We start from the raw sequence: 27,990 nt of genomic DNA, 5'->3' as shown, positions 1-27,990 counted from the left end.
AGGTTGCAGCCCACTCCAGAACTCCCATTCCCACTTCTCTACACCTAGCAACTGGGAATGGACGATAAGGAAGAGTTGAGCTGAAATTTTGCTGCTCTGTTCATTGCAAATTACAATCTTTTCTGAGGAGTACCACATCATATTCTGTCTGCGTAACCTCCATGACATTGATTTCTAACTTCTGGCAAGTTCTCCCCCCCTCTCCCTTCTCTCTTCTTTCATTCCTCATTTTGGCTGCCTTCCCACCTCTTCTCCTTACTTGCCTATCACCTCCCTCTAGTGTCCCCCCTTCCTTCCCTTTCTCCCGTGGTCCACTCTCCTCTCCTATCAAATTCCACCTTCAGCCACCTTTACCTTTTCCACCTGTTACCTCCCAGCTTCTCACTTCATCCCCTCTCCTCCACCCACCTACCTTGTTCACATGGCTTCACCTAACACCTTCTGGCTTGTACTATGTCTCCTTGCCCCACCTTCTTAAACTGGTTTCTGCCCCCTTTCTTTCCACTCTTGATAAAGAGTCTTGGCCCAAAGCATCAATTCTTCTTTCCTTTCCACTGAAGCAGCCTGACCTGCTGAGTTCCTCCTGCTTATTGTGTGTGATACAATCTTTTTAAATTGTATTCTATATGCAACATGGGAAATATCCTGATCTATTGCTTATAGGTAAAGGTAAAATAAAACAAGTTCCTGAGACTGCCTTTCTTTGCTTTCATTCTGTTTTGTGGTTGAAGGGACAAGAATACTTCTGAATTAGATCAAGCTCAAATTTTATATGCTATGACAAACTTAAGGAAATGATTGTATACAGTAAGTGGGGCATGCTGGCATTAATCTTGAGAAGCTGGTGGGGGTTTGTTTACTTGAACCACTAGTTCTGATCATGAAGGTACCTCCTTTTGCTGAGAGGGGTGAACCAGTGTTGCAATTTCTCCTAAGCAAACATCCCCAGCGTAGGGGCTTTAATCACTCCCAATAAGCCAGAGTAGTGGAAAGTCTTATTATTCACGGACCTGACACCAGTCTCCCAAATGAGTGTTAAATTCTGATCTCTGTCACAAGAAGAGATGGGAAGAAATTTTGATTTCCCATTTCCATTCCACCATGTTGATCTATGGCCTCCTCTACTGCCAATGAAGTTCAATAGAAGCACGAAGAACTCCTCAATTTCCAACCTGGCAGATTGCAGCCTTTGGGAATCGTCAGTTATTCAACAGATTGCAGATCATAACTCATTCCAGCCTTGTGCACCTTGTGTTTCTTTCTTCCCTCCCCATAACTTTTAAATCTACTCCTCAGCATTTTTTTTTCTTCAGTCCTGCTGAAGGGTTTCGGCCCAAAACATCAACTGTACTCTTTTCTGTAGGTGCTGCCTGTCCTGCTGAGTTCCTCCAGCATTTTGTGTGTGTTGCTTTGGATTTTCAGCACCTGCAGATTTTTCTTGTGTTTCCCGTTTTCATGTTTTTTCCTCCCTCTTCTAGTACTTCATTCACCTCTCATTTATATTTCCTTCACATCTTTATTATTCACTTATCCTTGTCATCCTCTTTCAATAGTCCTGTTCTTTTTTCCTTCAATTTCTAAGTTATTACTAACGTTTCCCATGTCTAAAGAACTCAATGACCTGAAACCTTAACTGTTTTTGTTTCTCTCCAAAAACACTGCATGATCTGTTCAGAACATAACACATTTATTTTCACCTCAGCATTTGCAGTAATTTGTTCTTAAATTTGGCTTTTGTTCATCATTTATTAACAAAGTAACAAATAAGTAAATGCATTCATGCCAGATCTATTTTACAGGACATGCAATGTTCAATTTCCTAATCTCATTCCATTAGAAACAGTTGTAAATGTATCTTAAAATCAGTAAACCTCTTCAAACGAACAAACATTTCACAGCAAAGAACATCATTCAAATAAGAAGACAAAGATGGTTAACCGAGGGGAACTATTTATCTTGGTTCATACACTCTCCAACCACGGCCTCAAATAATGCTCAATTTGTTGGTATTCCTGTAAATTCATACAATAAAGTACTGTACCCTTGTTGCATTCTGTGAATTACATTTGACAAATTATAATTCTGGAATATTAACTAGACTCTTATAATGGATGTGAAATTCCAACCCTGAAAAAACCCATGATATGATTTAGCAAAGTCAATACAGATATCCTAGTTCAATTATATTTGGCTTTTGTGAAAACATACCCAGATTATTGTGTACAATTTAGGCCTCCCTTCCCAAAGATGGCTAAACAGTGGATTCTGGTTAATTGGTCCATGGGTTGATCTGGGCAGCCACTTGTTTGGGACAGCTCTTAAAGAGCAGTAACTAATTGAGAAAATAGCTGGGATTTCATTCATTTACTTGGGACAATATGCCCATTACATGGGACGGGAGACTGTTGCTGAATGGTTTCTAAGTAGTGCCAGTCATGTGTATTTGTGCGGCTGTTAGACACCACGCCGTGCTTAGAATGAACAGTTTTTTAGCATCAGTTGCCTGTTGCTTGTTATCAATTTGGGTTAATGGATGCCAATTCAAAATTATTTTTGATAATTTTGTTTTTAATTTTGACTTTCGGACTTTTGTCATGATGCCACAAAAAGATTCGAAACTAGCTGAAAAAAAAAATCACCTAACTGAATTATAGTACTGGCAGAGTTCTAATTTGTTCTGTATTTCATTTGAATTCACAATTTCTACCCAGTTGAAATATAGTTTGTCTTTTTTTTAAATACCCTTAACTTCCATGAAACTTCAGTTGATTGGGGCAGGCATTTAATTGGGCCAAAATGTACTGGTCCCGATGTGTCACAATTAACTAGAATCCACTTTACTTGACTTGTATCGCTTGTATTCACTGGACTTCTATCTGGACAGGCAGGTTTGTCATACATAGTATGTCAATATTGGATGATTTCTCCCCATCCATCTTCATTTGCTATTGTGGAGATGGTGAAGCAGGGATTGAGGAGTACAAAGAAAGATTTTCTACTTCTCAGATACTGCTTGATTAGCTGCGCTTCACTGTAGCTGTAGTTTTTATTAACAAATCAATACATTTGGATTGCTTTTTTAAAAAAAAGACGTGACTAATAAAGATGAACAATATTGCATCACTTATTGGAACATAGTATTTAAATTTTGTTTTTATGAAACTGCAAAATAGCACTCAGCATTTCCTTTGCATAAAATAACTAACGTTGAGATACATGTACAGTATGATTAATTACCATGTTGTTTGGGGTATGATTCTTCACTTATCCATTTAATTTAGACCAATGCCTGAAACATAAGATAGTCTTTCTTTATTTGTACATTCTACCTGTTGTGGAAAGGTACCCTGACTAATTTATTTTTAAGCACGCCCTTGGCAACATGATGACTAGTTGGCTCACTGTATACCAGGGAGCTTTCCTGTTTACAACAGTCTCTTTATTTATCCATTTAGGGATACACGCCCTTCCGGCCCAATCAGCCACACCACAGAGCAGCTCACTTAAGACTTAATACTGGTCTAATCGTAGGACCCTCAAGAGGACCACAAACTTGTCAATGGGTTTGAAGGCTTGCATGCCTCAATGACCCAGAGACCTATGTTGGCTGGAGTCAGGGCTCTATATGTTAGACAGGTCAAAGGGTAGAGGACAGATCAACCTCTTCACCGGGTTTGGGGGCTCAGCTCAGGGCCAACAGCCCTGACTGGTAAAACAAAATTGCTCTGGAAGCAGCAATGAAGAATCCTTCTCCATCGGAGTGCGATGGTGTTGCTGAGTCTCCACCCAGGACTTGGATGACTGACAGTAGTGAGAACCAAGAGGAAGCTACTGACATGATGAAGGAAGCCCTGAACGCCATTAGAGATGGAGGACCTTCATTGCTGGCCTAAATGCCAGTGGTGTAACAGGAACAGGACACTTTACAATGACCAATTAGCCTACTAACTGGTAAGTCGTGGGACTGTGGGAGGAAACCAGAGCACCCAGAGGAAACCTACACGGTTCATGGGGAGAATGTACAAACTCCTTACAGTTGGCATGGGAATTGAACTCTGAACTTTGACGCCCCGAGCTGTAATAGTGTTGCGCTAACCGCTACGGTGCCTGTTTATCACTGGGGACACCTTTACACTTTCTTTTGTATTTTAGTTACCATTTATACTATTACTTTATCAGTCAGCCATCAACTTGAGGGGATCACTTCAGAATAAAATAAGCTAATTCAGCTAGATACAAAATATTAGTTGATGATAACAACAGTATATTGATAGTATATTAACATATTAAATGAAAAGTCAGTACAGTTGGGGTTCCCAACCTTTTTTATGCCATGGACCCCAGGCTGGGAACCACTGCATTATAGCCAATTATCTCCTTCACACCATCAGCATGATGAAAAGATACAAAGGCAAAAAAAGATTGTCTATTTGATCAGTGTAAGCTTCCAAGAGGGAGACAATAGCGATAGATCCCACAATCCAGGTGTAGCTGCCGTTTAGGCTCACAGTTTTATCAAAGATCAGAATCAAGGCAACAGCAATGATCTGGGCAAAGATAGAGGTCGTTGTCCCTTCAAAGGTTTTCTTGGTTCCAGGCCACTTAACCTCCCCCATTGTGCTTCCAAAAACAGAGGCCATGGCATCACCAATTCCTACAGCCAGGACTCCAGCATATGGAGCCAAGGCAACTTCCCCCGGAAATGAACCTTTGGAGACAAACACTCCAGGGAACAACCATACTGGCAGGGTCAGTCCTAACAGCAAGTAAATGTGTGTTAAAATCAAGGGGCCACTATCACGTTCATCAAGAAACAGGGCCAGCATTGATTTCAATGTCATTCCAAATGGTTTAATCCTAAAATGTCTTACATATTCCAGCACCACAAATGCAGCAAAACAAAACACACCAGCAACGTAGAGCAACTGACGATCGTAGATGAGTCCTGGGATGTAGGTAGCCACTATAATGACGTGAAAGCTTTTCCTTACAACAGTGGAAGCTTTGTAATTTTTAGATGTAATTGATTGCTTACGGTTCTGGTGAAAGACAATGGCTGTGGCAAGAAGTGCCAGCGTGAACCAATAGCTGAGAAGATAGACCCTTCCTCTTGTGTTGGTGAGGAACTTGAGAAGCCAGCTGAAAAGATCGCTTCTGGTCAGTCGGTAGAACCACGGTACTATGATTCCCAAGCCAAAAATAACTGCCATTACGTGGAAGATGAGTGAGGAAACCCACGTCTCTGAGTCCATGAAACAGTACAAAATAGCAAAGATCAGCCCAAGAAGAGCTGTTCCAACCACAGCCACCAACAGGAATGAAGCAAGAGGATCACATCTGCTATCCCCAAAAGTCAAAGAACGCTTGATGAGTTGGTTTGTCACTATGCTTAACCCTGATAAGAACACCAGCACTTCTCCTGGAGTGAAACTTCTGGGCATAATATAAAGGACAATGAGGGAAAGGTAAACAAATATCAATAACACCTCCAGGATTTCAATGACTTCGGAAACAGAGAGGGCGTGCTTAAAGGTGTACGTTATGGCACTGGCAGAGAAACCGTACACAATGCAGGTATTAGTTGGAATTGGTTTTGTGAGGCCTAAAGCCAGTACTGAGACAAACAGAGCAATGGCCATTCCGGCAGCTGAACACACAATGCAAAAATGCTCAAACTGCACATTCCCAATCATTTCCCACCTCTCCTTTAGGACAATTCCTAAAAGAGGCAAAACCACACTGGCTGGCAGGAGCCCACTGCTAAAAACTGGTCTGTATTGAAAAACTGCATTGCCAGATTTCAGCAACCGGTCCCATTTGTGCTGGACATAATAAGCCTGAACAGCCAAAGCGAGTGTACACCAGGAAAACTTGTTCCAGACTACAGCATGGATGGATAGTACAATCACGAAAACAATGAACGACTCCACGAAGACAGGATTCTTCAACATTGCTGCAGATTTCTCTTCTGACACAAGGTACCAAAAAGGGTTTTAATTACTTGGAATCCACAAGACTTTGATATTCCGTTCCATTTGATTATTCTGTTAAATCCCTTTTCAGTCTGATCATATTTTCTTCCACATTTTGCAAGAAGATTGATCTAACCCGATCCCAGACCTGGAAATAGAGATTATAATGCAGATCACATTAGTTAGATTGCAAGACGATATGTCAAAGGATCTTAGTAACAGCATCATTAATCCAGTTTCAATATTAACAAATAGTTCGAGGCTGCTATTTATCTTCAACAGCTTATTTCATTCTGAGATTGCTGACACTGAACAGTGCTGTTGTTACTGCAATACTTAGCAATTTCTGACTCGTTTGTCCTTAATGACAAGAATTAATTACAAATAATGTGCAGTTTTCAAATAATGAAGCACTTTGTGTTCTTTCTAGATCATGCTATGAAGGAAATTATTTAACAGCAGAATGAATAGAAAAATTTGTCAGAGCAGTAAAATCCATAGAGCTTCATTAAGAGATCTTAATGTTTATCTAGAACTTGGTACCAGTTTTCCAATACTCCACAACTTATATGAATGTGGAGTAGAAACAAAGTAGAGAATGAAATGAAATATAGTTAGGATATGTCATTTGATTTCAAATCACAGAAAGGAGTGTCATTTAATATCCAGTTAACTGGTAACACATTTAATTCAGACACTCTGATCCAAAGTTATGTTCATTTCTGTACAAATGATATTACTAATAGTTACAAATGATAATACTGTTCAAGAAAGGGAGTAGAAATACCCAGGAAACTATAGACCAGTGAGTCTGACTTCAGTGGTGGGCAAGTTGTTGAAGATCCTGAGAGGCAGGATTTATGAGCATTTGGAGAGACATATTCTGATTAGGGATGGTCATCATGGCTTTGTCAGGGGCAGGTCGTACCTTACAAGCCTGATTGAATTCTTTGAGGATGTAATAAAACACATTGATAACGCTAGAGCAGTGGATGTAATGTATATGGATTTCAGTAAGGCATTTGATAAGGTTCCCCACAAAGGGCTCCTTCATGGATGAACTACAACAATTGTTCATCCCAGTTTGGCAGAAGAATAAATCAAGGAAGGTAGTGCACCCGTGGCTGACAAGGGAAATTAGGGATAGTATCAATTCTAAAGAAGAAGCATACAAATTAGCCAGAAAAAGTGGCTCACCTGAGGACTGGGAGAAATTCGGAGTCCAGCAGAGGAGGACAAAGCTTAATTAGGAAGGAGAAAAAGATTATGAGAGAAAACTGGCAGGGAACATAAAAACTGACTGTAAAAGCTTTTATAGATATGTGAAAAGAAAAAGATTGGTTAAGACAAATGTAGGTCCCCTACAGACAGAAATAGGTGAGTTGATTATGGGGAGCAAGGACATGGCAGACCAATTGAATAACTACTTCGGTTCTGTCTTCACTAAGGAGGACATAAATAATCTTCCGGAAATAGTAGGGGACAGAGGGTCCAGTGAGATGGAGGAACTGAGGGAAATACATGTTAGTAGGGAAGTGGTGTTAGGTAAATTGAAGGGATTGAAGGCAGATAAATCCCCAGGGCCAGATGGTCTGCATCCTAGAGTGCTTAAGGAAGTAGCCCAAGAAATAGTGGATGCATTAGTGATAATTTTTCAAAACTCTTTAGATTCTGGACTAGTTCCTGAGGATTGGAGGGTGGCTAATGTAACCCCACTTTTTAAAAAAGGAGGGAGAGAGAAACCGGGGAATTATAGACCAGTTAGCCTGACATCGGTGGTGGAGAAAATGCTAGAGTCAGTTATCAAAGATGTGATAACAGCACATTTGGAAAACGGTGAAATCATTGGACAAAGTCAGCATGGATTTGTGAAAGGAAAATCGTGTCTGATGAATCTCATAGAATTTTTTGAGGATGTAACTAGTAGAGTGGATAGGGGAGAACCAGTGGATGTGGTATATTTGGATTTTCAAAAGGCTTTTGACAAGGTCCCACACAGGAGATTAGTGTGCACACGGTATTGGGGGTATGGTATTGATGTGGATAGAGAATTGGTTGGCAGACAGGAAGCAAAGAGTGGGAATAAACGGGACCTTTTCAGAATGGCAGGCAGTGACTAGTGGGGTACCACAAGGCTCAGTGCTGGGACCTCAGTTGTTTACAATATATATTAATGACTTAGATGAGGGAATTAAATGCAGCATCTCCAAGTTTGCGGATGACATGAAGCTGGGCGGCAGTGTTAGCTGTGAGGAGGATGCTAAGAGGATGCAGGGTGACTTGGATAGGTTAGGTGAGTGGGAAAATTCATGGCAGATGCAATTTAATGTGGATAAATGTGAAGTTATCCATTTTGGTGGCAAAAACAGGAAAACAGATTATTATCTGAATGGTGGCCGATTAGGAAAAGGGGAGGTGCAACGAGACCTGGGTGTCATTATACACCAGTCATTGAAAGTGGGCATGCAGGTACAGCAGGCGGTGAAAAAGGCGAATGGCATGCTGGTGTTCATAGCAAGAGGATTTGAGTACAGGAGCAGGGAGGTACTACTGCAGTTGTACGAGGCCTTGGTGAGACCACACCTGGAGTATCGTGTGCAGTTTTGGTCCCCTAATCTGAGGAAAGACATTCTTGCCACAGAGGGAGTACAAAGAAGGTTCACCAGATTGATTTCTGGGATGGCAGGACTTTCATATGATGAAAGGCTGGATCGACTAGGCTTATACTCGTTGGAATTTAGAAGATTGAGGGGGGATCTTATTGAAACATATAAAATCCTAAAGGGATTGGACAGGCTAGATGCAGGAAGATTGTTCCCGATGTTGGGGAAGTCCAGAACGAGGGGTCACAGTTTGAGGTTAAAGGGGAAGCCTTTTAGGACCGAGATTAGGAAAAACTTCTTCACACAGAGAGTGGTGAATCTGTGGAATTTTCTGCCACAGGAAACAGTTGAGGCCAGTTCATTGGCTATATTTAAGAGGGAGTTAGATATGGCCCTTGTGGCTAAAGGGATCAGGGGGTATGGGGGGGGGGAAGGCTGGTACGGGGTTCTGAGTTGGATGATCAGCCATGATCATACTGAATGACGGTGCAGGCTCGAAGGGCCGAATGACCTGCTCCTGCACCTGTTTTCTATGTTTCAGAAAGTAGGAGGCATGGGATCCAAGACCGTGCTTTGTGTATCAAGAATTAGCTTGCCCACAGAAGGCAAAGGGTGGTTGTAGATGGTTCATATTCTACATGAAGGTCAGTGACCAGTGGTGTTCTGCAGGGATCTGTTCTGGGAACCCTCCTCTTTGTGATTTTTATAAATGACCTGGATGAAGAAGTAGAAAGATGGGTTAGTAAAGTTTCCTAATGCTGCAAAAGTTGGAGGTGTTGCGGATAGTCTGGAGGATTGTCAGAGGTTACAGCAGGACATCGATAGGATGCAGAACTGGGCTGAGAAGTGGCAGATGGACTTCCACCCAGATAAGTGTGAAGTGGTTTATTTTGGGAGGTCAAATTTGAAGACAGAATATAATATTAATTGTAAGACTCTTGGCAGTGTGGAGGATCAGCGAGATCCACAGGATACTCAAGCTGCTGCGCAGGTGGACAGTGTTGTTAAGAAAGTGTATGCTGTGATGATCTTTATCGACCATGGGATTGAGTTCAAGAGCTGTGAAGTAATGTTACAGCTACATAAGACCTTGGTCAGACCCCACTTGGAGTACTCTGTTCAGTTCTGGTCATCTCACTACAGGAAGGACGTGGATGCTATAGAAAGAGTGCAGAGGAGATTTACAAGGATGTTGCCTGGATTGGAGGGCATACCTTATGAGAATAGATTGCGTGAACTTGGCCTTTTCTCCTTGGAGCAATGGAGGATGAGAGGTGACCTGATAGAGATGTATAAGATGATGAGAAGCATTGATCGTGTGGATAGTCAGAGGCTTTTCCCAGGGCTGGAGTGGCTAACATGAGGGGGCATAGTTTTAATGTGCTTAGAAATATGTACCGAGGGGATGTCAGGGGTAAGTTTTTGACACAGAGAGTGGTGGGTGTGTGGAATGCACAGCTGTCAGCGGTGGTGGAAGCCAAAACAATAGGGTCTTTCGTAAGAGGCTCTTATATAGGTACATGGAGCTTAGAAAAATAGAGGCCTGTGCACTAGGGAAATTCTAGGCAGTTTCTAGAGTAGGTTAAATGGCTGGCACAACATTGTGGGCCGAAGGGCCTGTAATGTGCTGTAGATTTCTATGTTCTATGTTTTTAATAACTTTCTGACGATATGCAGAATGGTGTAAGTTTGCTTTTAAGAAAGGGCACAGCATTGTGTGCCGAAGGGCCTGTATTGTGCTGCAGTTTATCTATTGCATTTTAATTGGTCATTCATTGAAAATAACTTTTTAAAGTTACTTAACATATTAACTGTCATCAACACTTCCCGCATTATCAAAATTACATTCTGAAAGAAGATTTAGATTCCATTATAAAATACAAACTGAACAGCCTGTTCTTCTTATCCATTTTAAAGACTGGGTGCCAATACAGTATGTGCTGACATTACATATGTGATCTCAGACTGTCACGCACACAATAACTGATATCACTACTGTGACGAATATGTATTTCTTGGCTTGGTTCTCAATAAAAAGGAAAAAAAATCAAGTTTTTTTTTCTCAAAATGTGGAGTGTGGTTTTAAAACGATTTCAGTATCCAAAAATATTGCAATTTTTGAATGAAATCCTAATCAAATGATTTTAGATACCTAAGATTTAAAAATGTTGAAAATTTCAACATGTCAATTCAAAGAGCAGGGCATCTAGCCGAGTTGCTGTCTCCCAACGCCCAACAGCCAGGTTCAAGTTCAATCATGACCTCCGGTGTTCTCTATGTGGAAGTTGAACTTTCTCCCTGTGATGGTGTGGATTTCCTGTGTGTGCTTCCTGGTTTCCTTCCACATCCCGAAGATGTGCAGCTCGGTAAGTTAAATGGCCATGTAAAACCCCCTAGCGTAGGTGTGTTGTAGAATCTGGGGAATTGACGAGAATAAAAAAAATAATACAGGTAAGTATTATTTATAGGCTGATAAGTAGTGGGCCTGTTTCAGTGCAGGACCGCTCCACCTTTCTAAAGACCTGTTTATTTTTAAGAGACTAGGTGACATTTAAATCAAAATTAATGAATTTCATTCCAGGTGAGCAAGATTTGTCAGACTGTTTTGCAATGAATTGGAATCGGAATGACAGCAACCCACCAGAGACACAGTAGGGACGAACAAATTAATTATGCGAACTGAGTGGAAAATGATCAAACAAGACTGGGAAAAAGCATGACTAACATAATTATAAAAAAGCATGATGGTATAGAGTGGTTTATAAGGTTTCAGAAATATCATCACTCTCAAGACCCCTTATGTTGACACTAATTTTAATGAATAGAAATGAGAGAGGGCTGTTTGGAGTAAACTGAAAACCCAAGACTTGCACACGATATGACACTGATCGTAAGAAGGAACATTCCTAGTTTAATACTCTACAAGTAGGACAAAAATAAACATAGCCTCACCCGATATAACATTTAAAATATCTCATGCCACATACCGGTCACCTTCCAGGCGGCGGCCACGGTGAAAGGATAATCACGTGACGCTGGCCTCTCGGAGTGAAGGCGGCTAGAGGTCATGTGATCCGTGACACCAGTCACGTGAGAGGGGTCTGTAATGGCGGCAGCGGCGGGACTGTGTATGAGGTAAAAAAAGACAAAAGTTCTTTTTGAAAAAAGAAAGACCTGTTTGGGTCAAGGTCGTTTGCCTTTCCAGGATGAAACTTTATGATGGATAAATGCGAGTTAGAGGGTAGCAGTGAGGAGTTAGTGAGGGTTACAGTCGATAAATGGGAGAGCGTGCTGGACACGAGTTTACATTCAAACTAGGAGACGTGTGTCGATGGCTTATTGCGGTAGAATGGGAATTTAGTCTTATGGATAATTTTAATATATTTTCTAAAAAGGCTTCTTGAATTGTGGCTTTTACGTTTTTTATTGTAAATAAGACATAATTTACAGGAAATTCTTTGTTTCCCCCTCCTTCCTGTCACTCAAGAAGTGAAAGGATGATGGGGACTCCAGATTGTATGTGAAGCCCTCGGATCTCCCGAGGAAAGTCCCTCACTCGAATCAATACTGTATTAGATAATAGGCAGCATTTAATGTGGAAAATTTCAGTATCTAAGTTTTTTTTTACAGTTCTTAGATCACACGTAGAATATTTTTCATTGCCTACGAATCAAATGCAATTTCAACATTGTCATCAGAGACTGACTGCTGGGCTCATCCTTTATAGTGGAATAAAATAAGTTTTTTGGGGGGTGGGTGAATATAGTTCCATTTTAGTGGTTGTATTCTTGATGTCAAAATTTATTTTAAAAAAATTCTAGGGTCTGCCTGTCCCCTTTGTCCAGTGAGAAATTTATTCAAACCAGCACTGTTAATGGAAACTATTATGATGTAATAACTAGTCATATCTGCCATGTGAAAGCTATTTATTACATTTTACTTTTCTTTGATTTTGAATTCAAAATTTCAAATACCTTATGATTAATCTATAGATATTTTAGTCTTTGGATATACAGCTGATTTGAAATAATTTTCCTTAATCAACATACTTATTTCCCAAACCTCAGTCTTTAAGGGGCTTGTGTTCACTTGCATATCTGTTAAGAGATCTTACTGTTGTATGCCAGTTTACCCTCTTTAGTTTATGTTCTTTCTGTATTATCTTTCCCTTTAAGTTTAATGGGCCTTAGCACTCAGATCTGCAGCTGGATCTTCAACTTACTCACAGACAGGACCCAGGCTGTAAAAATAGGGGATAAGCTCTCCTCTACAATCACTCTGAGCACCGGTGCCCCACAAGGCTGTGTACTCAGCCCCCTGCTGTACTCACTGTACACCCATGATTGTGTAGCCAAGTTTCCATCGAACTCAATATATAAGTTTGCTGATGACACAACAATTGTAGGCTGTATCTCGGATAATGATGAGTTTGAGTACCGAGAGGAAATTAAGAACCTGGTGGCATGGTGCGAAGACAATAACTTATCCCTCAACTTCAGCAAGATGAAGGAATTGGTTGTTGACTTCAGAAGGCGTAGCGGACCGCACAACCCAATTTACATCGGTGGTGCACAAGTGGAACAGGTCAAAAGCTTTAAGTTCCTTGGGGTCAATATCACAAGTGACCTGACTTAGTCCAGCTAAGCAGAGTCCACTGCCAAGAAGGCCCACCAGCGCCTTCTGAGGAAACTAAAGAAATTTGGCCTGTCCCCTGAAACCCTCACTAACTTTTATAGATGCACTGTAGAAAGTATTCTTCTAGGGTGCATCACAACTTGGTATGGAAGTTGTCCTGTCCAAGACCGGAAGAAGCTGCAGAAGATTGTGAACACGGTGCAGCACATCACACAAACCAATCGTCTGTCCTTGGACTCACTTTACACCGCACGCTGTCGGAGCAGTGCTGCCGGGATAATCAAGGACACGACCCACCCAGCCAACACCTTTTCGTCCCTCTTCCCTCGGGAGAAGGCTCAGGAACTTGAAGACTCGTATGGCCAGATTTGGGAACAGCTTCTTTCCAACTGTGATAAGACTGCTGAACGGATCCTGACCCGGATCTGGGCCGTACCCTCCAAATATCCGGACCTGCCTCTTGGTTTTTTTGCACGACCTTACTTTCCATTTTTCTACTTTTTATTTATGATTTACAATTTAAATTTTTAATATTTACTATCGATTTGCAATCCACGGAGCGGGAAGTGCAGAATCAAATATCACTGTGATGATTGTACGTTCTAGTATCAATTATTTGGTGACAATAAAGTATAAAGTATAATACCAGCATATCTTCTTTGGTTAACTGTGGTTGACTCTATTCTTCTTGATTGGATATAATTTGATTGAGAGTCATGAATGATCTCACTGAATGCCTATTATCTGTCTGGCTAATCTATGTTCCCAGTTCACTTTAACTGACTCTTATCTTATTCATTTGTAATTCCCATTTAAGTTGAACATATATTTCTGATCCAAGTTTTTTTCTTTTAAACTGAATTTAAAATTCTGTCAGGCTATGATTTTTAAGCCACAGAGCCACATAGCGCAGAAATGGGCTCGTGGACCTGCCTTTGTATCATTTGCAAATTTGGCCACAAAGCCATCAATTCCATCACCCAGATGATTAACATGTGTCATGAAAAGTAGCAAACCTGACACCGACCCTTGTGGAATGCCACTAGTCGCCAGCAGCCAATCATAAAAGGTCCACTTTACTCCCACTGTTTGCCTTCTGCCAGTCATCCAATCTTCTGTCCATGCTAATATCTTTCTTTTAATACCATGGGGTCTTATCTTGTCTAGCAGTACCTTGTCAAAGGCCTTCTGAAAATCCAAGTAAGCAACATCTACCAACTTATTTTACCTACCCAGCCTCTTATTTCCTCAGGTATGATTTGTCAGCAAGATTTCCTCTTAAGGCGGGGGTTCCCAACATGGATACCTTGCTTAATAGTATTGGTCTATGGCATTAAAAAAAGTTGGGAACCCCTGCCTTAAGGAAACTGTGCTGACTTTGGCCTACTTTATCATGCGTCTCAATGTACCCCTGAAACCTCATTCTTAATAATGGACTCCAGCATCTTCCCAACCGCTGAAGTCAGGCTAACTGGCCTATAGTTTCCTTTTGTCTCCCTCCCTTCTTGTGAAGTGACATTTGAAACCTTCTAGTCCTCCAGATCTATTCCAGAATCTAGTAATTCTTGAAAGTAGAGGTGGAAAATGTTCAAAAAGTGAATTGCAAGATTGGAGTTGCTTATTATCTGAAAAATGTTGCTATTGCTTTTGAGTTCTGAATTTGGAGAAATGAATTGGAAGGCTGGAACTGATTACAGGTGACCTCGACTTTATGGAGGGTCCAAATTCTTGAAAAAGTTTATATCGTGATTTATCCTTGATGCAAAACCATATTTTCCTTTGAATTGCATGTTGTTGGTGGAGGTGTATTCCTGTGGGGTATTTTTTCTTTTGACAGTGAGTACTACAGCTGCTAATTCATGGTGGGAGAAAATGCTCCTTAAGAGATTACTCTGTCAGTTTTCAAAGCAAATCTTTGAAGTGGCCAGCAGCAGCATTTATAGACGCAAGCAACTACAGATACTTAACACCTTTCCAGCCTTAATTTTGAATAGATCCATAAGCTTTTAAATATATATCTAATATAAGTAAAATAGTTCAATGATAAAACTCACAACAAATAGGTTTGCAACTTGCACTTAAGCCTGATGGCCCTGTTTCTTACATCTTGAGAGTAAATAATATAGAAAACTCTTTGGTCAGATGGCAGGAGGGAGAGGAGAGGGGAAACTGTTGGACAACAAAATGAACATCCTGTGCTAAAAAGATCCTTAACATTTTCTGTGTATGAGTCAAGAAATGTAAGTTGAACAAAAAATAAAAATAGACACGTTTATTGCTTCTTTCATATTTTCTGCTTATACCCACCACCTGAGGGCATGAATATTGATTGCTCTTTCTGGTGAACAAATTCCCCCTACCCCTCCCCCCTTCTTCTATTCCCCACTCTGACCTTACACTTAATCTCACCTGCCTGTTACTTCCCCCTGTGTCTTCTCCCTCCTCTCTATTTCTCCTATTGTCCACTTCTACCAGTTTCTTTCTTCTCCAGCCCTTGAGCTTTCCCACTCAATTGGCTTCACCTATCATCTTCCCCTCTCTCCACTTTTTCAGTTTGGCATCTCCCCACTTCTTTCTCACCTTTGAAGAGGGGTCTCAGCCTGAAACATCGACTGCACTCTTTTCCGTAGATGCTGCCTGATGTGCTAAGTTCCTCCATTGTTCTGTGTGTGTTGCTTTGGATTTCCAGCATCTGCAGACTATCTTGTGTTTCTGCTTAGACCATAAGATATAGGAGCAGAAGTAGGCCATTTGGCCCATTGAATCTGCTCCGCCATTCAGTCATGGCTGATCCGATTCTTCCAATCATCCCAACTCCCCTGCCTTCTCCCTATACACTTCGATGCCCTGGCTAATCAAGAACCTATCTATCTCTGCCTTAAGTGCACCCAATGACTTGGCCTCCATATCCGCTTGTGACAACAAATTCTACAGATTTACCACCCCCTGACTAAAGTAATTTCTCCGCATCTCTGTTCAAATGGACGTCCTTCAATCCTGAAGTCGTGCCCTCTTGTCCTTGTTACGTACCCCGTAACTGGGTTGCCAAACCAGCAGAAATGGACCACTCAGTTGGAGTCTGGATTACTGGAACTAAGAAAGTTTTATTAAAGAAATAAGCAACACAGTACTCTAATAGTAAGGATATAAATGCAACAGGTTAGCAATGAATAAACACACATGTACACAGAACTAGGATAATAGGGTCAGTCAAGCTCTATCGCAGTCTAGAGGTAAGATGATCAATCACAAGTGACAGTTCAGTTTAGTTCAGTTCACGGTAATCGCCGTCGTGCCGTTGGAGAGAGAGAACGAATGAATATGCAAATCGGATTCCAAACAGACCTTCGATATTCCTCGCAGTTAGCTTTCGGGCGAGCCCTTTGTAATGTCTTCTGAGGTCACCGACTGTGACCCCTCCGTTCCAGACATGATCGTTCTTCAGCGGTGAACCCGGCACCCAGGCAAGGGCGGACACACACCAGGTTCCCGCCGACTGTATCTTTCCATCCTGTGCGTCTATGGCTGGTCCAGCGACCAGACCTCCAAAACTCCCACCGACTTGTGGGGGCGCACTGGGTCTCGTTACCTCGTGGTGTCATGTGTGTTGTCTTAGCGAACTTGCCCCTTTTTATCCCCCTGCTGGGGTATCGCCTGTCCATCACACTTCAAACAGTTCAGGGTTCAAAAGGAGCCGGTCTTGACAATACTTAGACTGGTGTCTCCTTCCGTTAAACTCTCTCTCATCTTCTCATTAACATTTCCAAATGCTGCTCCATTGTCTTACTTATCTCTCTTTCCTGAAGACAGGTGGCAGATCAACTGCTGATCCCACTGGTGCTAGCACAGGACAGTTAACATCTTAGTCTATGTGTACTTTTGTAACCCTCTTTCATCACACCTAGACTCCCCAACGGTGGGAAATAACTTTGCCATATCTAATCTGTTCAGGCCTTTTAGCATTCAGAATCCTTATTCTTATTTTTTTCCCACATAAATTCTGTAAGGGTGAATTTTATTCCATGTCTTGGAATTCTGGGTAGTGATTTGTCAATTACACATGGGTAGACTTATGTAACCCAACAGCTATAAATGTGGTTGTCACCTGTCTAAAATTTTTGCACTTGGTTTTGAATTCTGAAGTTCCAATGTGCCAAGCTAGAAGAAAAGATTAAATTCATTCAACTTGCATTGTTCCCACTACGTTCAATGTAGAACAAAAACAGATCAGTTTGGCTTGTTGAATTCTGACTTCTGAGAGCTGGTGGTGACCTTTCTAGGCTGAATGGAAGTGTTCTGCAGCATGCTAACCCACTCTGCAGCTGGGTACCTGAATGTGGAGTAGCTCACAATGTGACTATTGAGTAAAGTACATTAGGTCATCGCCTTTACTGCAGTTTAGCTCCTTTAATGCCAGGAATGAATGAGATGAAAGGGCAAGTGTTGCATTTCCTGTGATTGCATATGCAGGTTGCAGCTCAAGTGTATAGGGCAACAGTAGTAATTGAAGAGTGGATCAGATCATTAGGAAGAAATGGTTCCTTTGAAGAGGAGGGAAGAAGAGACTATTGGTGGTTTTAGATTGGAAGTGATGGATATTAGAGAGATCTATTGGATGTGAAAGCTGGTGCTGTAGGGTGGACGGTGACACATTATGAGGGTAGATGGGGTTGAGAACGTGAGAAATGGAACACAACTGTGAGCTCTGACATATTCAGTAGATGATTGGGCTCTCAGCAGCATTTGTTCTTTCTTTTAATGTGAAACAAAAAATAAATTTCCTTTATCCATATTGTTCACCCACCAGTTTCTGATTAAACAATTCCAATTCTTCAACATCTTTGTGATACCACCACCTTCCCCCCCCCCCCCCCGAGCATTGTGAGTGACTGTTTCTGCAATGCTTTCACCCCAACTCTTCTTGGGTACCTTTCGGCAAAATTACAAAAGATGCTCTACTTGCCCTTTTGTATTTTTTTCTGGTATCCATGGACCCAGGCCCACTTCCAGGTAAAAGTATTTGTGATTAACACACATAAAATGCTGGAGTAACTCAGCAGGCCAGGCAGCATCTGTGGAAAAGGGTACAGTTGAAGTTTTGGGCGGAGACCTTTCATTCAGACTGGAAAAAAAGATGAGGAGTCAGAGTGTCGGGGGATGGGGGGGGAGGAAGAACCACATGGTGATAGGTGAAACTGGGAGGGGAGGGGTGAAGTAAAGAGCTGGGAAGTTGATAGGTGAAAGAGATACAGGGCTGGAGAAGGGGGAATCTGATAGGAGAGGACAGAAGGCCAAGGAAGAAAGAAAAGGGGGAGAAGCACCAGAGGGAGGTGATAGGCAGGTAAGGAGATAAGGTGAGAGATGGGAATGGGGAATGATGAAGGGGGGGAGAAATTTCCAGAAGTTCAAGAAATTGATGTTTGATACTTTGATGTACTCCCCTGTAGATTGACATAACTCCCCAATTCAGCATGCAAGGTCGATCTTAAGCTTATCGTAAATTCCAAGAACTTTGTCCAATTTTCTGAGTTGACACATAACGCAGACTTGGACAATTTTGAATTCAACAGTTTCTGATAATCAACCATTCCTTACTCATATCTCACATTTTCAGCATTTGTATTTTCTCCCCTTGTATTTCAGATATATTTTGTACCTCCTCCAGAGATATTATAATCATCTTATTTCAGCTTGCATCACCATAACTTGTGTTCTTTGATCTCTCACTATCTTATATTGAAGATGTTCTCTTGTTGACTTTTTATCCCTGTACTTAAGCAACTTGTTTCATCTGAATGGGGAAAAAGTTCAAAATGAAAGATTGTTAACCTGAAGTATTGCAGCACTTTGCAACTGCCGTCAGATTTGCTGCTAATTTCGTAGCATTTTCTGTTTTTGTTTCAGATTTCCATCATAGAGCATCTAGCTTTTAGGAAAATGGCGGCTGATATTTGAGATTATTACATTGGCATGAATAAGTTGATAGATCATAACCCTGGCACACCCCTCCACACAGACACAAATTTTCAAGAGTATAACTGACTTTTGCTTCTATATTGTACAGCATAGAAATGACCCCTTTGGCCCTCCATGTACTATACATGCTGACCATTGCACTCATCTTATTTGCTTGCATTGGTCCACAGGGTCATCTTGAAGACTACCAGGATGATGATTAAGTGCTTATGATGGTCTTGTCCAGGATTTTTTTTTATATGAAAAATGTTTCTGGAGCTGCACTATGGTAAAACTTTATAATCTGCTATATGATCATTAGGAAATTCTAATGGTTTAGCATCTTGCTCGTGCCCCCTTCCCACTTGCCAGTGTCTCAGTTGGTGTGTTTCAGAAATCTATTGCAGTAGTGTCACCTGAAAAAAAAAGTGAATTTAGACTCTGTTGACTTATTAATAGAATTGAACATTGAAAAGTACGGAAAATTTGCTGGTCCAGCACTGCAAAGTTCTTAACATATCAGAGTTTCATTGCAATACAGAGCCTGGAATTTTGCCATTGAAATTATGGTATAACTGTTACCATTTGCTTTCGTTGCACCAAGGTGCCAAAAACAACCTCTGGAAATCCGGAAAACACTCCTATTTAATCTTTGTTCTGTATTGTATGGCAATTGCAATATTTTTGTGATCACTTTCATCATGGTTAGCATTGACCACTGTTTTGCTGCTGATTACAGACTTAAAACATCATTCAGAAAAATGAAAAGATTGGAAGCAATATAACCAGCTGGAAGATGACACTGACATTTGAATTCATTTCAAAACATTGGATATGAATATCACTCTAGTTGTATTTCCTATTTAAGATTAATTTAAGAGTTGATGTCATTTCTTGCCCAGGAAGAACATGAGTTCACAGTATAACAAAATTCATCATTGAGTTTTTGTAAAATTAAGCTGAAATGAGTGCCCGAGTGTCTTTAGGCAACATTGAGGCTTTTTTTCACTTTGGTTTGTAGCTTATGCATTTTTCATTGTAAAGAATATTAATTGTTTTCACAGGAGCAGTCGCGAGCTATGGACGATATTAGTGGGAAGGTCAGCGCTAAGAGATTCTGTAAGTTCAACTCATCAATTCTGATAGGAAGTTTATTTTAATCTAGATACAGTGTGGAACTGACCCTTTCGGCCCAACAAGCCGAGTCACACCGCCAGCAACTCACCTATTTAACACTAGCCTAATGACAGAACAATTACAGTGACTAATTAACCTACTAACTAGCATGTCTTTGAACTGTGGGAGGAAAGTAGACCAGCCATAGGAAATCAGTGTGGTTACAGGGAGAGCATACAAGCTCCTTTGAAATGTCCCTGGGATTGAACTTGTAACACCCTTGGCTATAATAGCATTGTGCTAACCACTATGCTACCATGATGTTCTAAGTTGATCACTTAATGTTGCAGTGTTAAGAACATAAGAAGACAAGAAATAGGAGCTGGAGTAGGCCATCTGGCCCATTGAGCCTTCTCTGTCATTCAGTCAGATCATGGCTGATCTGGCCATGGACTCATCTCCACCTACCTGCCTTTTCTCCATAACCCTTAATTTCCCTGCTATGCAAAAATCTATCCAACCTTGTCTTAAATATATTTACCGAGGTAGCCTCACTGCTTCATTGGGCAATGAATTTCACAGATTCACCACTCTCTGGGAAAAGCAGTTCCTCCTCACCTCCATCCTAAATCTACTTTCCTGAATCTTGAGGCTATGTCTCCTATTTCTAGTCTCACCTACCAGTGGAAGAACTTTTTTGCCTCTATCTTATCTGTCCCTTTCATAATTTTACATGTTTCTGTAAGATCTCCTCTCAATCCAGCGAGTATAATCACAGGCAACTCAATCTCTCATCACAGTCTAACCCCCTCATCTCTGGAATGAGCTGGTGAACCTCCTCTGCACTGCCTTCAATGCCAGTATATCCTTCCTCAAGTATGGAGACCAGAACTGCACACAGTACTCCAGGTGCGGCCTCACCAGTACTCTGTATAGTTGCAGCATAACCTCCCTGCTCTTAAATTCAAACCCTCCAGCAATGAAGGCCAACGTTCCATTTGCCTTCTTGATAGCCTGCTGCACGTGCAAACCAACCTTTTGAGTTTCATGCACAAGCACTCCCAGGTCTCTCTGCACAGCAGCATGGTGCAATTTTTTACCATTTAAATAATAATCTGCTCTTCCATTGTTCCTTTCAAAGTGGATGACTGCGCACTTACCAACATTGTGCTCCAGCTTGCCAGACCCTTGCCCACTCACTTAATGTATCTATATCTCTCCATAGACTCTCTGTATCTTCTGCACAATTTGCTTTTCCACTCAATTTAGTATCATCAGCAAACTTAGATACACTATCCTCAGTCCCCTCTTCCAGGTCGTTAATGTATATTGTGAACAGTTGCGGGCCCAGCACTGACTCCTGCAGCACACCACTCACCACTGATTGCCAACCAGAGTAACACCCATGTTTCCCCAACTCTCTACTTTCTATTAGTTAACCAATCCTCTATCCATGCTTAAACATCTCTCCGCAACATATGCATCCTTATCTTATTGGTAAGTCTTTTATGCGGCACCTTATCGAATGCCTCCTGGAATTCCAAGTAAATAACATCCATCTGTTCCCCTCTATCCACTGCGCTCGTTATATCCTCAAAGAACTCCAAACAGGACTTGCCTTTCCTGAGTCCCTGCTGCATCTCCCTGATGGATCCATTTCTTTCCAGATGCCTCACTATTTTTGTTAATGATAGCTTCAAGCATTTTTCCAACTACAGATGTTAAACTAACTGCCTGTAGTTACCTGCCTTTTGCCTATATCCTTTTTTGAGCAGTGGTATGACATTCACTGTCTTCCAATCCACTAGGGTCTTCCCAGAGTCCAGAGAATTTTGGTAAATCATCACCAAAGCCTGCACTATAAATTCTGCCATTTCTTTCAGTACCGTGGAATGCATTCAATCAGGACTAGTAGGCTTATCTATCTTCAGGCCCACAGGTTTCCTCAGCACTACCTGTTTAGTGATAGCAATTGTATCAAGGTCCCCACCTCCCATCACATCCATAACATCTCTCTTTGGTATGCTAGATGTGTCCTCCACCGTGAAGACAGACAGAAAATAGTCATTCAAAACCTCGGCTATTTCCTCAATACCCAATATCAATTCCCCCTTCTCGTCCTCCAAGGGACCTATGTTCATGTTAGGCACCCTTCTCCATTTTATATAATTATAAAAACTCTTACTATCCATTTTTATATTTTGTGCTAGCTTATTTTCATAATCTAGCTTCCTTTTCTTTATTGCTCACTTTGTTTTTTTTCTTGCTTTTTAAAGTTTTCCCAATATTCCAGTTTCCCACTACTTTTGGTGACTTTGTAAACACAAGCTTTTAGTTTGATGCTGCCTTTTATTTCCTTGGTTATCCAAGGCTGCTCTCCCCACCCTTACTGTCCTTGCTTTTAACTGGAATAAACTTTTGTTGAGCACCATGAAAAATCTCTTTGAAAGTCTTCCACTGTTCCTCAATCATCCCACCATATAGCTCATGTTCCCAGTCTACACTAGCCAAATCCTCCCTCATCGCATTGTCTCCATTGTTTAGGCATAATACACTGGTTTTAGATCGAACTATTGCTCCCTCCATTTGTATGAGAAACTCAATCATACTGTGATCACTCTTTCCAAGAAGATCCCTAACTACAAGATCATTAATTTTACCTGCCTCATTACACAGGATGAGATATAAGACAGCACGTTCCCTTGTAGCTTCAGCAACATGCAATTCAAGAAAGCCGTCACGGATGCCTTCTATGAAGTCCTCCTCAAGACTGCTTCAACCAACTTGATTCACCCAATCTTTGTGCATGTTAAAGTTTTCCACGATAACTGCTGTTCCATTCTTATTTCTATTTCATTTTCTGTTTCTATTTCATTTCTGTTTCTGTTCATTCTACTTCTCTGTTTATTGCTTTTGCCACTGTAATGTTATTGTTTGGTGGCCGAGAGACAATTCCCACCAGTGATTTCCCCCCCCCCTTACTATTACTAATCTCTACCCAGATGGGTTCAACATTCTGCTCCTTAGAAGTTATATCATCTCGGCCTGATCTCATCTTTAATAAAGAGCGCTACCCCACCTCCGTTACCCATCTGCCTATCCTTCCGTATTACCAGATATCCTTGGATTTTTAATTACCAATCTTCTCCACTCTAACCACATCTCTGTAATTGCCACTAAATCATACCTCTTTGTACTGATTTGTGCCACAAGGTCACTGACCTTGTTTTGAATACTACGGGCATTCAACAAAGTGCCCTTACACTCACTGTGCTTTTACAATCTTGTAATCTTTTACTCTTTTGCATGACTTTTCTTCACTCCATTCTTACTTTTCTCATTTTTATCTTTCACTTTTTCTTTAACTTTACCCACACTTTTCTCTTTTACTTTATCCATACTTCTCCAACCTGTTGAATCCACCCCCCCCGCCCACTATTTAGTTTAAAGCCCTACCCACAGCCCTAGTTATACAATTTGCTAGGATCCAGGTCCCATCACAGTTCAGGTGGAGCGCATCCCATTGGTACGTCTCCCTGCTTCCCCAAAACTGGTGCCAATTTCCCATGAATTCAAACTCACTTCTCCCACACCAATCCTTGAGCACGCATTTACTTCTCTCATCTTCTTGAGACTGTATGCCAATTTGTACGTGGCTCAGGGAGTAACCCAGAGTTTACTACTGTTTTGGTTCTGCTTTTTAATTTAGTCCCTAGCTGCTCACATTCCCTCAGCAGAACCTCCTCCTTCGTTCTACTTATGTCATTGGTACCCACGTGGATCACAACAACGTAATCAGTCGAAACGTCGACTGTACCTCTTCCTAGAGGTGCTGCCTGACCTGCTGCATTCACCAGCAACTTTGATGTGTGTTGCTTGAATTTCTAGCATCTGCAGAATTCCTCGTATTAACGTAATCTTATCCCCTCTCAATGCAAATTCCTCTGCAGGTCAGATAAGATGTCCCAAACCTGGGCACCAGGCAGCCAACACAGCCTTTGGGACACTCTATCCTCACGACACTGTCTATTCCCCTGATTATACTATCCCCAATTACCACTACATTTCTCTAATTCCTCTCTCCCCCCCCCCCCCCCGAATGGCTCCTGAACTACGATGCCATAGTTAGGTTGCTCATCCTTCCTATAGCTTCCACTTCAATCCACACAGGGAGCAAGAATCTCAGATCTGTTGGACAAGTTCAAGGGCTGAGGCTCCTCCAGCACTGTCTCTTGGATCCCACTACCCACCTCACTCACAGTCACACCCTTTTGTCCCAAACCACAGACCGAATTAGAGGCAGCAAATCTAATGGGTCTCCTGAAACAGAGAATCCAGAAAACTCTTCCCTCCCTGATGTACCGAAGCTCAGATTCCAGGTTTTCAGCTTTGCACCTGAGTTCCTTGAGCAGCCAACATTTGCTGCAAATGTGGTCACTGGGAACCACAATGGAGTTCACCAGCTCCCACATTACCTGATCCTGCATCATCCCTACTTTATTTAATTAGCTGTAATTTAGTGACTTTTATTCAACCACTACAAAAGCCTTGCCTGTACCTCCTCACCGAAGCCTCTTGAGCTGAAGCCTCAAGTTCCCACTCCTACACTGGTCCACTCAACAATGGCCACTCCGCTTCAACCTTGCTTTACTTTCATTTGCTCCTGCTAATGAATTGCAAATTGATTGGTCTGCTGCTAATGCACCAAGTGAAACACTGCTTTTTAAAAAAATTCTTTCCTGACCTGTGCGAATCTCTTTCTCTGCGAAGTGATTAGTCTGCTGCTCATGAAGTGTGGATATTTCTCCAGAATTTTCAATTGATATAACACAGTATGATATATTAATAGTGTGAATAACCCTTTGAGGTGTTGTGACAGTGGCCTCAAATGATTTTCAAGATACACGCTCTGTGGATACCTATTTGTAGGCGTTTATATTTTGCCAGTTTTATGATCACAATTGTAATTTGTCGGTCTCAGTTAGGTTTTGACTTACAAAATTCCCAGATATTGTGGTGGTGGTGAGGGTGGGGCAGAAATCAAAAGCCATGCCAATCTAGACTGTTAAGAGTCTTGCTTTCTGGGCAGCAGAAGATTAGCATTAGATTAGTGTTGTCAAAGGAAACTTGATTATGGAAGAAAATCAGAACAGGAAATGATATTAAAAAATTCTAATAATAAAATTGCAATCAGTAATGGAATAACATGAAATGGTTGCAAAAATACAGAATGTAGCAGATGAAAAGAACAAAGTGAATGAATTATATAATTTTAAATTTACTATGTCGGTACTTTTAGGCTCAGATTGAAGCTGAATTGGATCAGCATTGTGATCGGTTACTGGCTGGACTTTCTTTTTACAAGCCTCCCAGGTAACATAGGGACCTCAGTTTTATTTTTTGCTTACTGTTAATAATTGGGACACTATTACCTTAATTGATAAAGTAAATTAGTTAAAACATAATGACGTGTATTCACAGTAATCTACCTGTACTTATAGTTTGTAGGCATAAGGGAATAAGATTGGATCATACTTTCCTCTATTGAATGAGCTTTAAATTGCTTTAATGTGCGAAAATAAATAATCACAAGGAAGGTGTATGCAGATTACTGGGAATGTCAGCACTGAGATACTGCTACTGCAAATTCAACTCATTCTGATGAGTTTTGACTTGAAGTTAGTTGCTTAATTTATGTTCTATAAATAAATATATTCTGTGGGCTAGCCAACATTGTTCACTGCAAATAATGTGAGCATTTTAGATAACAAGTTAACTTGGTGAATATATTTGTAAGTCTTTTACAGTTTGAATTTAAGGAAAGCAACACAACACCCATTCATTGCTACAGGATAAAATGGGTCTTTTTTTGTAGCTGTCATGCTTAAGAAACTTATTAGTTGTTTTTGCTTATTATAGTAATTGATGGAGATTAAAACATGGAGGTGGATGTTTCTGTTACAGTGTATCTTCTGCTGATAAACTAAAGGCTGATAAGGAAGTGGTGGCTTCATTGAAGGAACTTGGATTACGGATCAGCAAATTCTTGGTGTGTACTTCAATTGCTATCTTATGTGTCCCATTGATTAACATGTGTTCTTAAGTTTGGGAATTGTGTTGAAATCTAACCTGTGAAAGAGTTTGATGCATCTCAAGCTATTTTTAAATGTTTTGAATCATGCAGCTTAAAGCTGATTTAAATTTTGCCACAGTGAAAACAATTTGGCTCATTTGCTTTATCTTTTTTTTTGTGGAATGACTTTCTTCTTGCCTCTTCAAGCCACCATCTTTAGGGTGTAATATTTAACCTAATGTCAGTAGTGTATACACAAGAAATAAGGGAGAATGGGCCTTTGGACTTGCCTGCACTGGAAGAGATGCTATTGCAGATTGCTTTCACTAAATAGATAGGAATAGAACCAAGAAAGTGCAGACCCATGCAGCTATATAATTCCGGAAAGAGATTGGAGAGGATGTTGTCATTCTTGTCAAAGGCTGAAGGCTGTTCTAGAAGGAAAAGTGGAAGTACATTATCTTTCTTACAGTGAAATGGGATGACATCAGTGAATTTAAACAAGGCTATTTTGGTACTTAGAAAGATTCAGACCATGAATTCTGAAAAAGAGTAGCACATATTTTAGTAGCTACAACATGTCGTGGACGATAGAAGAGGTGCCTAATCGAAGGTCAGGCTTTAGTCCTTGTTGATGTTTGGTTCAAAGGTTCAAAGGTCCAATTTAATGTCAGAAATGTATACAATACACATCCTGAAATGCTTTTTCTTTGCAAACATCCATGAAAACAGAGAAGTGCCCCAAAGAATGAACGACAGTTAAATGTGAGAACCCCAAAGTCCCTCCCCAGTTCCCCCCTTCTGCGTGTAAGCGGCAGCAAGCAACGATCCCCCCCACCTTCTACCACCAGCAAAGAAAAAGTGCGTCGTTACCATCACTGAGCCCAAGCGTGTGCTAAGCAATAGCAAAGACACGGACCAAAATTACCCCAAAGGCTTCGCATTTCATTCGACATTTGACAAACCGCAGGTTCTCTTTCTCCTTAAGGGAGAGGGAGGTGTCCCCCATTTTCACGAGTGGGATACATAACAACAGCCCACTGGTTTATGATGTTAAAAGTCCATTTCGTTGCTTTTTTTGAGCTCTGTGTCTGAAGATCGCAAAGACCTCGGGTCTTCGGGCCCACAGCGAAAGATTTTCTGGCCTCCCCGACGACACACAAGTCTCCTGACATGACACCGACCCTTGATCCGCCTGTCTCCAGAGCCCCGAGATCTTAGGCTTCCAAACACGAGAGAGGCTCCCTTGACATGTGGAATAACGGCTAGTTGTGGGACCCCGAGAACGGGTCCCATTCCCGCAAAGAACCGAAGCCTGCGTGTAACTCCAGGTCAGGGTCTTCAAAAGAACCCTGAAAGGGAAAAATAAAGATATTAAAGGTGGAAATAGAGCTGTTTCTGAAGATGCAAGAAAAGGAGTCGCCATTAATCCTCCTAAGCTCCACCTTTGGTTCTAGGATCTTTTTCTTTGAGGAGAGTGGTAGTGAATTTAATGAAAGGAGCATTAATTGAGAGAAAATTGTTAACAGTTGCAACTGACGTTGGGGCCTAGATGAGAAATTAATAGCAAATATAATGTTCTTTTAGGCAAGATGTGTTTAGTGAAGGAACAATGAAAGATGTGGAAGAAAGTGGA

General features: G+C 41.1%; 3 protein-coding genes across 8 annotated transcripts in view; 2 read left to right on the top strand and 1 right to left on the bottom strand.

Annotated features, from left to right (window-relative positions):
• phyhd1 (phytanoyl-CoA dioxygenase domain containing 1) overlaps nt 1–713 on the top strand; it is a 38,053-nt gene extending 37,340 nt beyond the window's left edge. The window contains exon 10 of one of the 2 annotated variants that reach the window (XM_063073510.1): nt 3–713. In XM_063073510.1, the coding sequence (XP_062929580.1) occupies nt 3–48 (46 nt within the window). In that variant the 3' untranslated portion in view covers nt 49–713. The remainder of the gene's footprint in view (nt 1–2) is intronic. The other variant, XM_063073509.1, reaches the window with a different exon arrangement.
• A 274-nt stretch (nt 714–987) lies between these two features.
• Nucleotides 988–11,607, bottom strand: dolk (dolichol kinase). Of its 5 annotated transcripts, XM_063073506.1 has the most exons (4): nt 11,528–11,571; nt 10,728–10,991; nt 7,170–7,213; nt 988–6,120 (listed from the first exon to the last, which is right to left on the bottom strand). In XM_063073506.1, exon 4 carries the CDS (start codon nt 5,949–5,951, stop codon nt 4,380–4,382), a length of 1,572 nt encoding a protein of 523 aa, XP_062929576.1. In that variant the 5' UTR covers nt 5,952–6,120; nt 7,170–7,213; nt 10,728–10,991; nt 11,528–11,571; the 3' UTR covers nt 988–4,379. The 5 variants fall into 5 exon arrangements, with proteins under 5 accessions (XP_062929576.1, XP_062929578.1, XP_062929575.1 ...); XM_063073508.1 differs by lacking the exon at nt 10,728–10,991 and having other exon boundaries at nt 11,563–11,584; XM_063073505.1 differs by lacking the exon at nt 7,170–7,213.
• Nucleotides 11,608–11,669: 62 nt separating this feature from the next.
• The window catches only part of nup188 (nucleoporin 188), a 101,151-nt gene continuing 84,830 nt past the window's right edge, over nt 11,670–27,990 (top strand). Inside the window, exons 1-4 of the mRNA XM_063073489.1 lie at nt 11,670–11,710; nt 20,230–20,284; nt 25,581–25,654; nt 26,246–26,330. Of these exons, the coding sequence (XP_062929559.1) occupies nt 11,682–11,710; nt 20,230–20,284; nt 25,581–25,654; nt 26,246–26,330 (243 nt within the window). The 5' untranslated portion in view covers nt 11,670–11,681. The remainder of the gene's footprint in view (nt 11,711–20,229; nt 20,285–25,580; nt 25,655–26,245; nt 26,331–27,990) is intronic.

This window comes from Mobula hypostoma, chromosome 21 (assembly GCF_963921235.1).
Source record: "Mobula hypostoma chromosome 21, sMobHyp1.1, whole genome shotgun sequence".
Classification (NCBI taxonomy): domain Eukaryota; kingdom Metazoa; phylum Chordata; class Chondrichthyes; order Myliobatiformes; family Myliobatidae; genus Mobula; species Mobula hypostoma.
The sequence above is the reverse complement of the archived record's forward strand: the minus strand, read 5'-3'. Positions and strand labels throughout refer to the sequence as shown.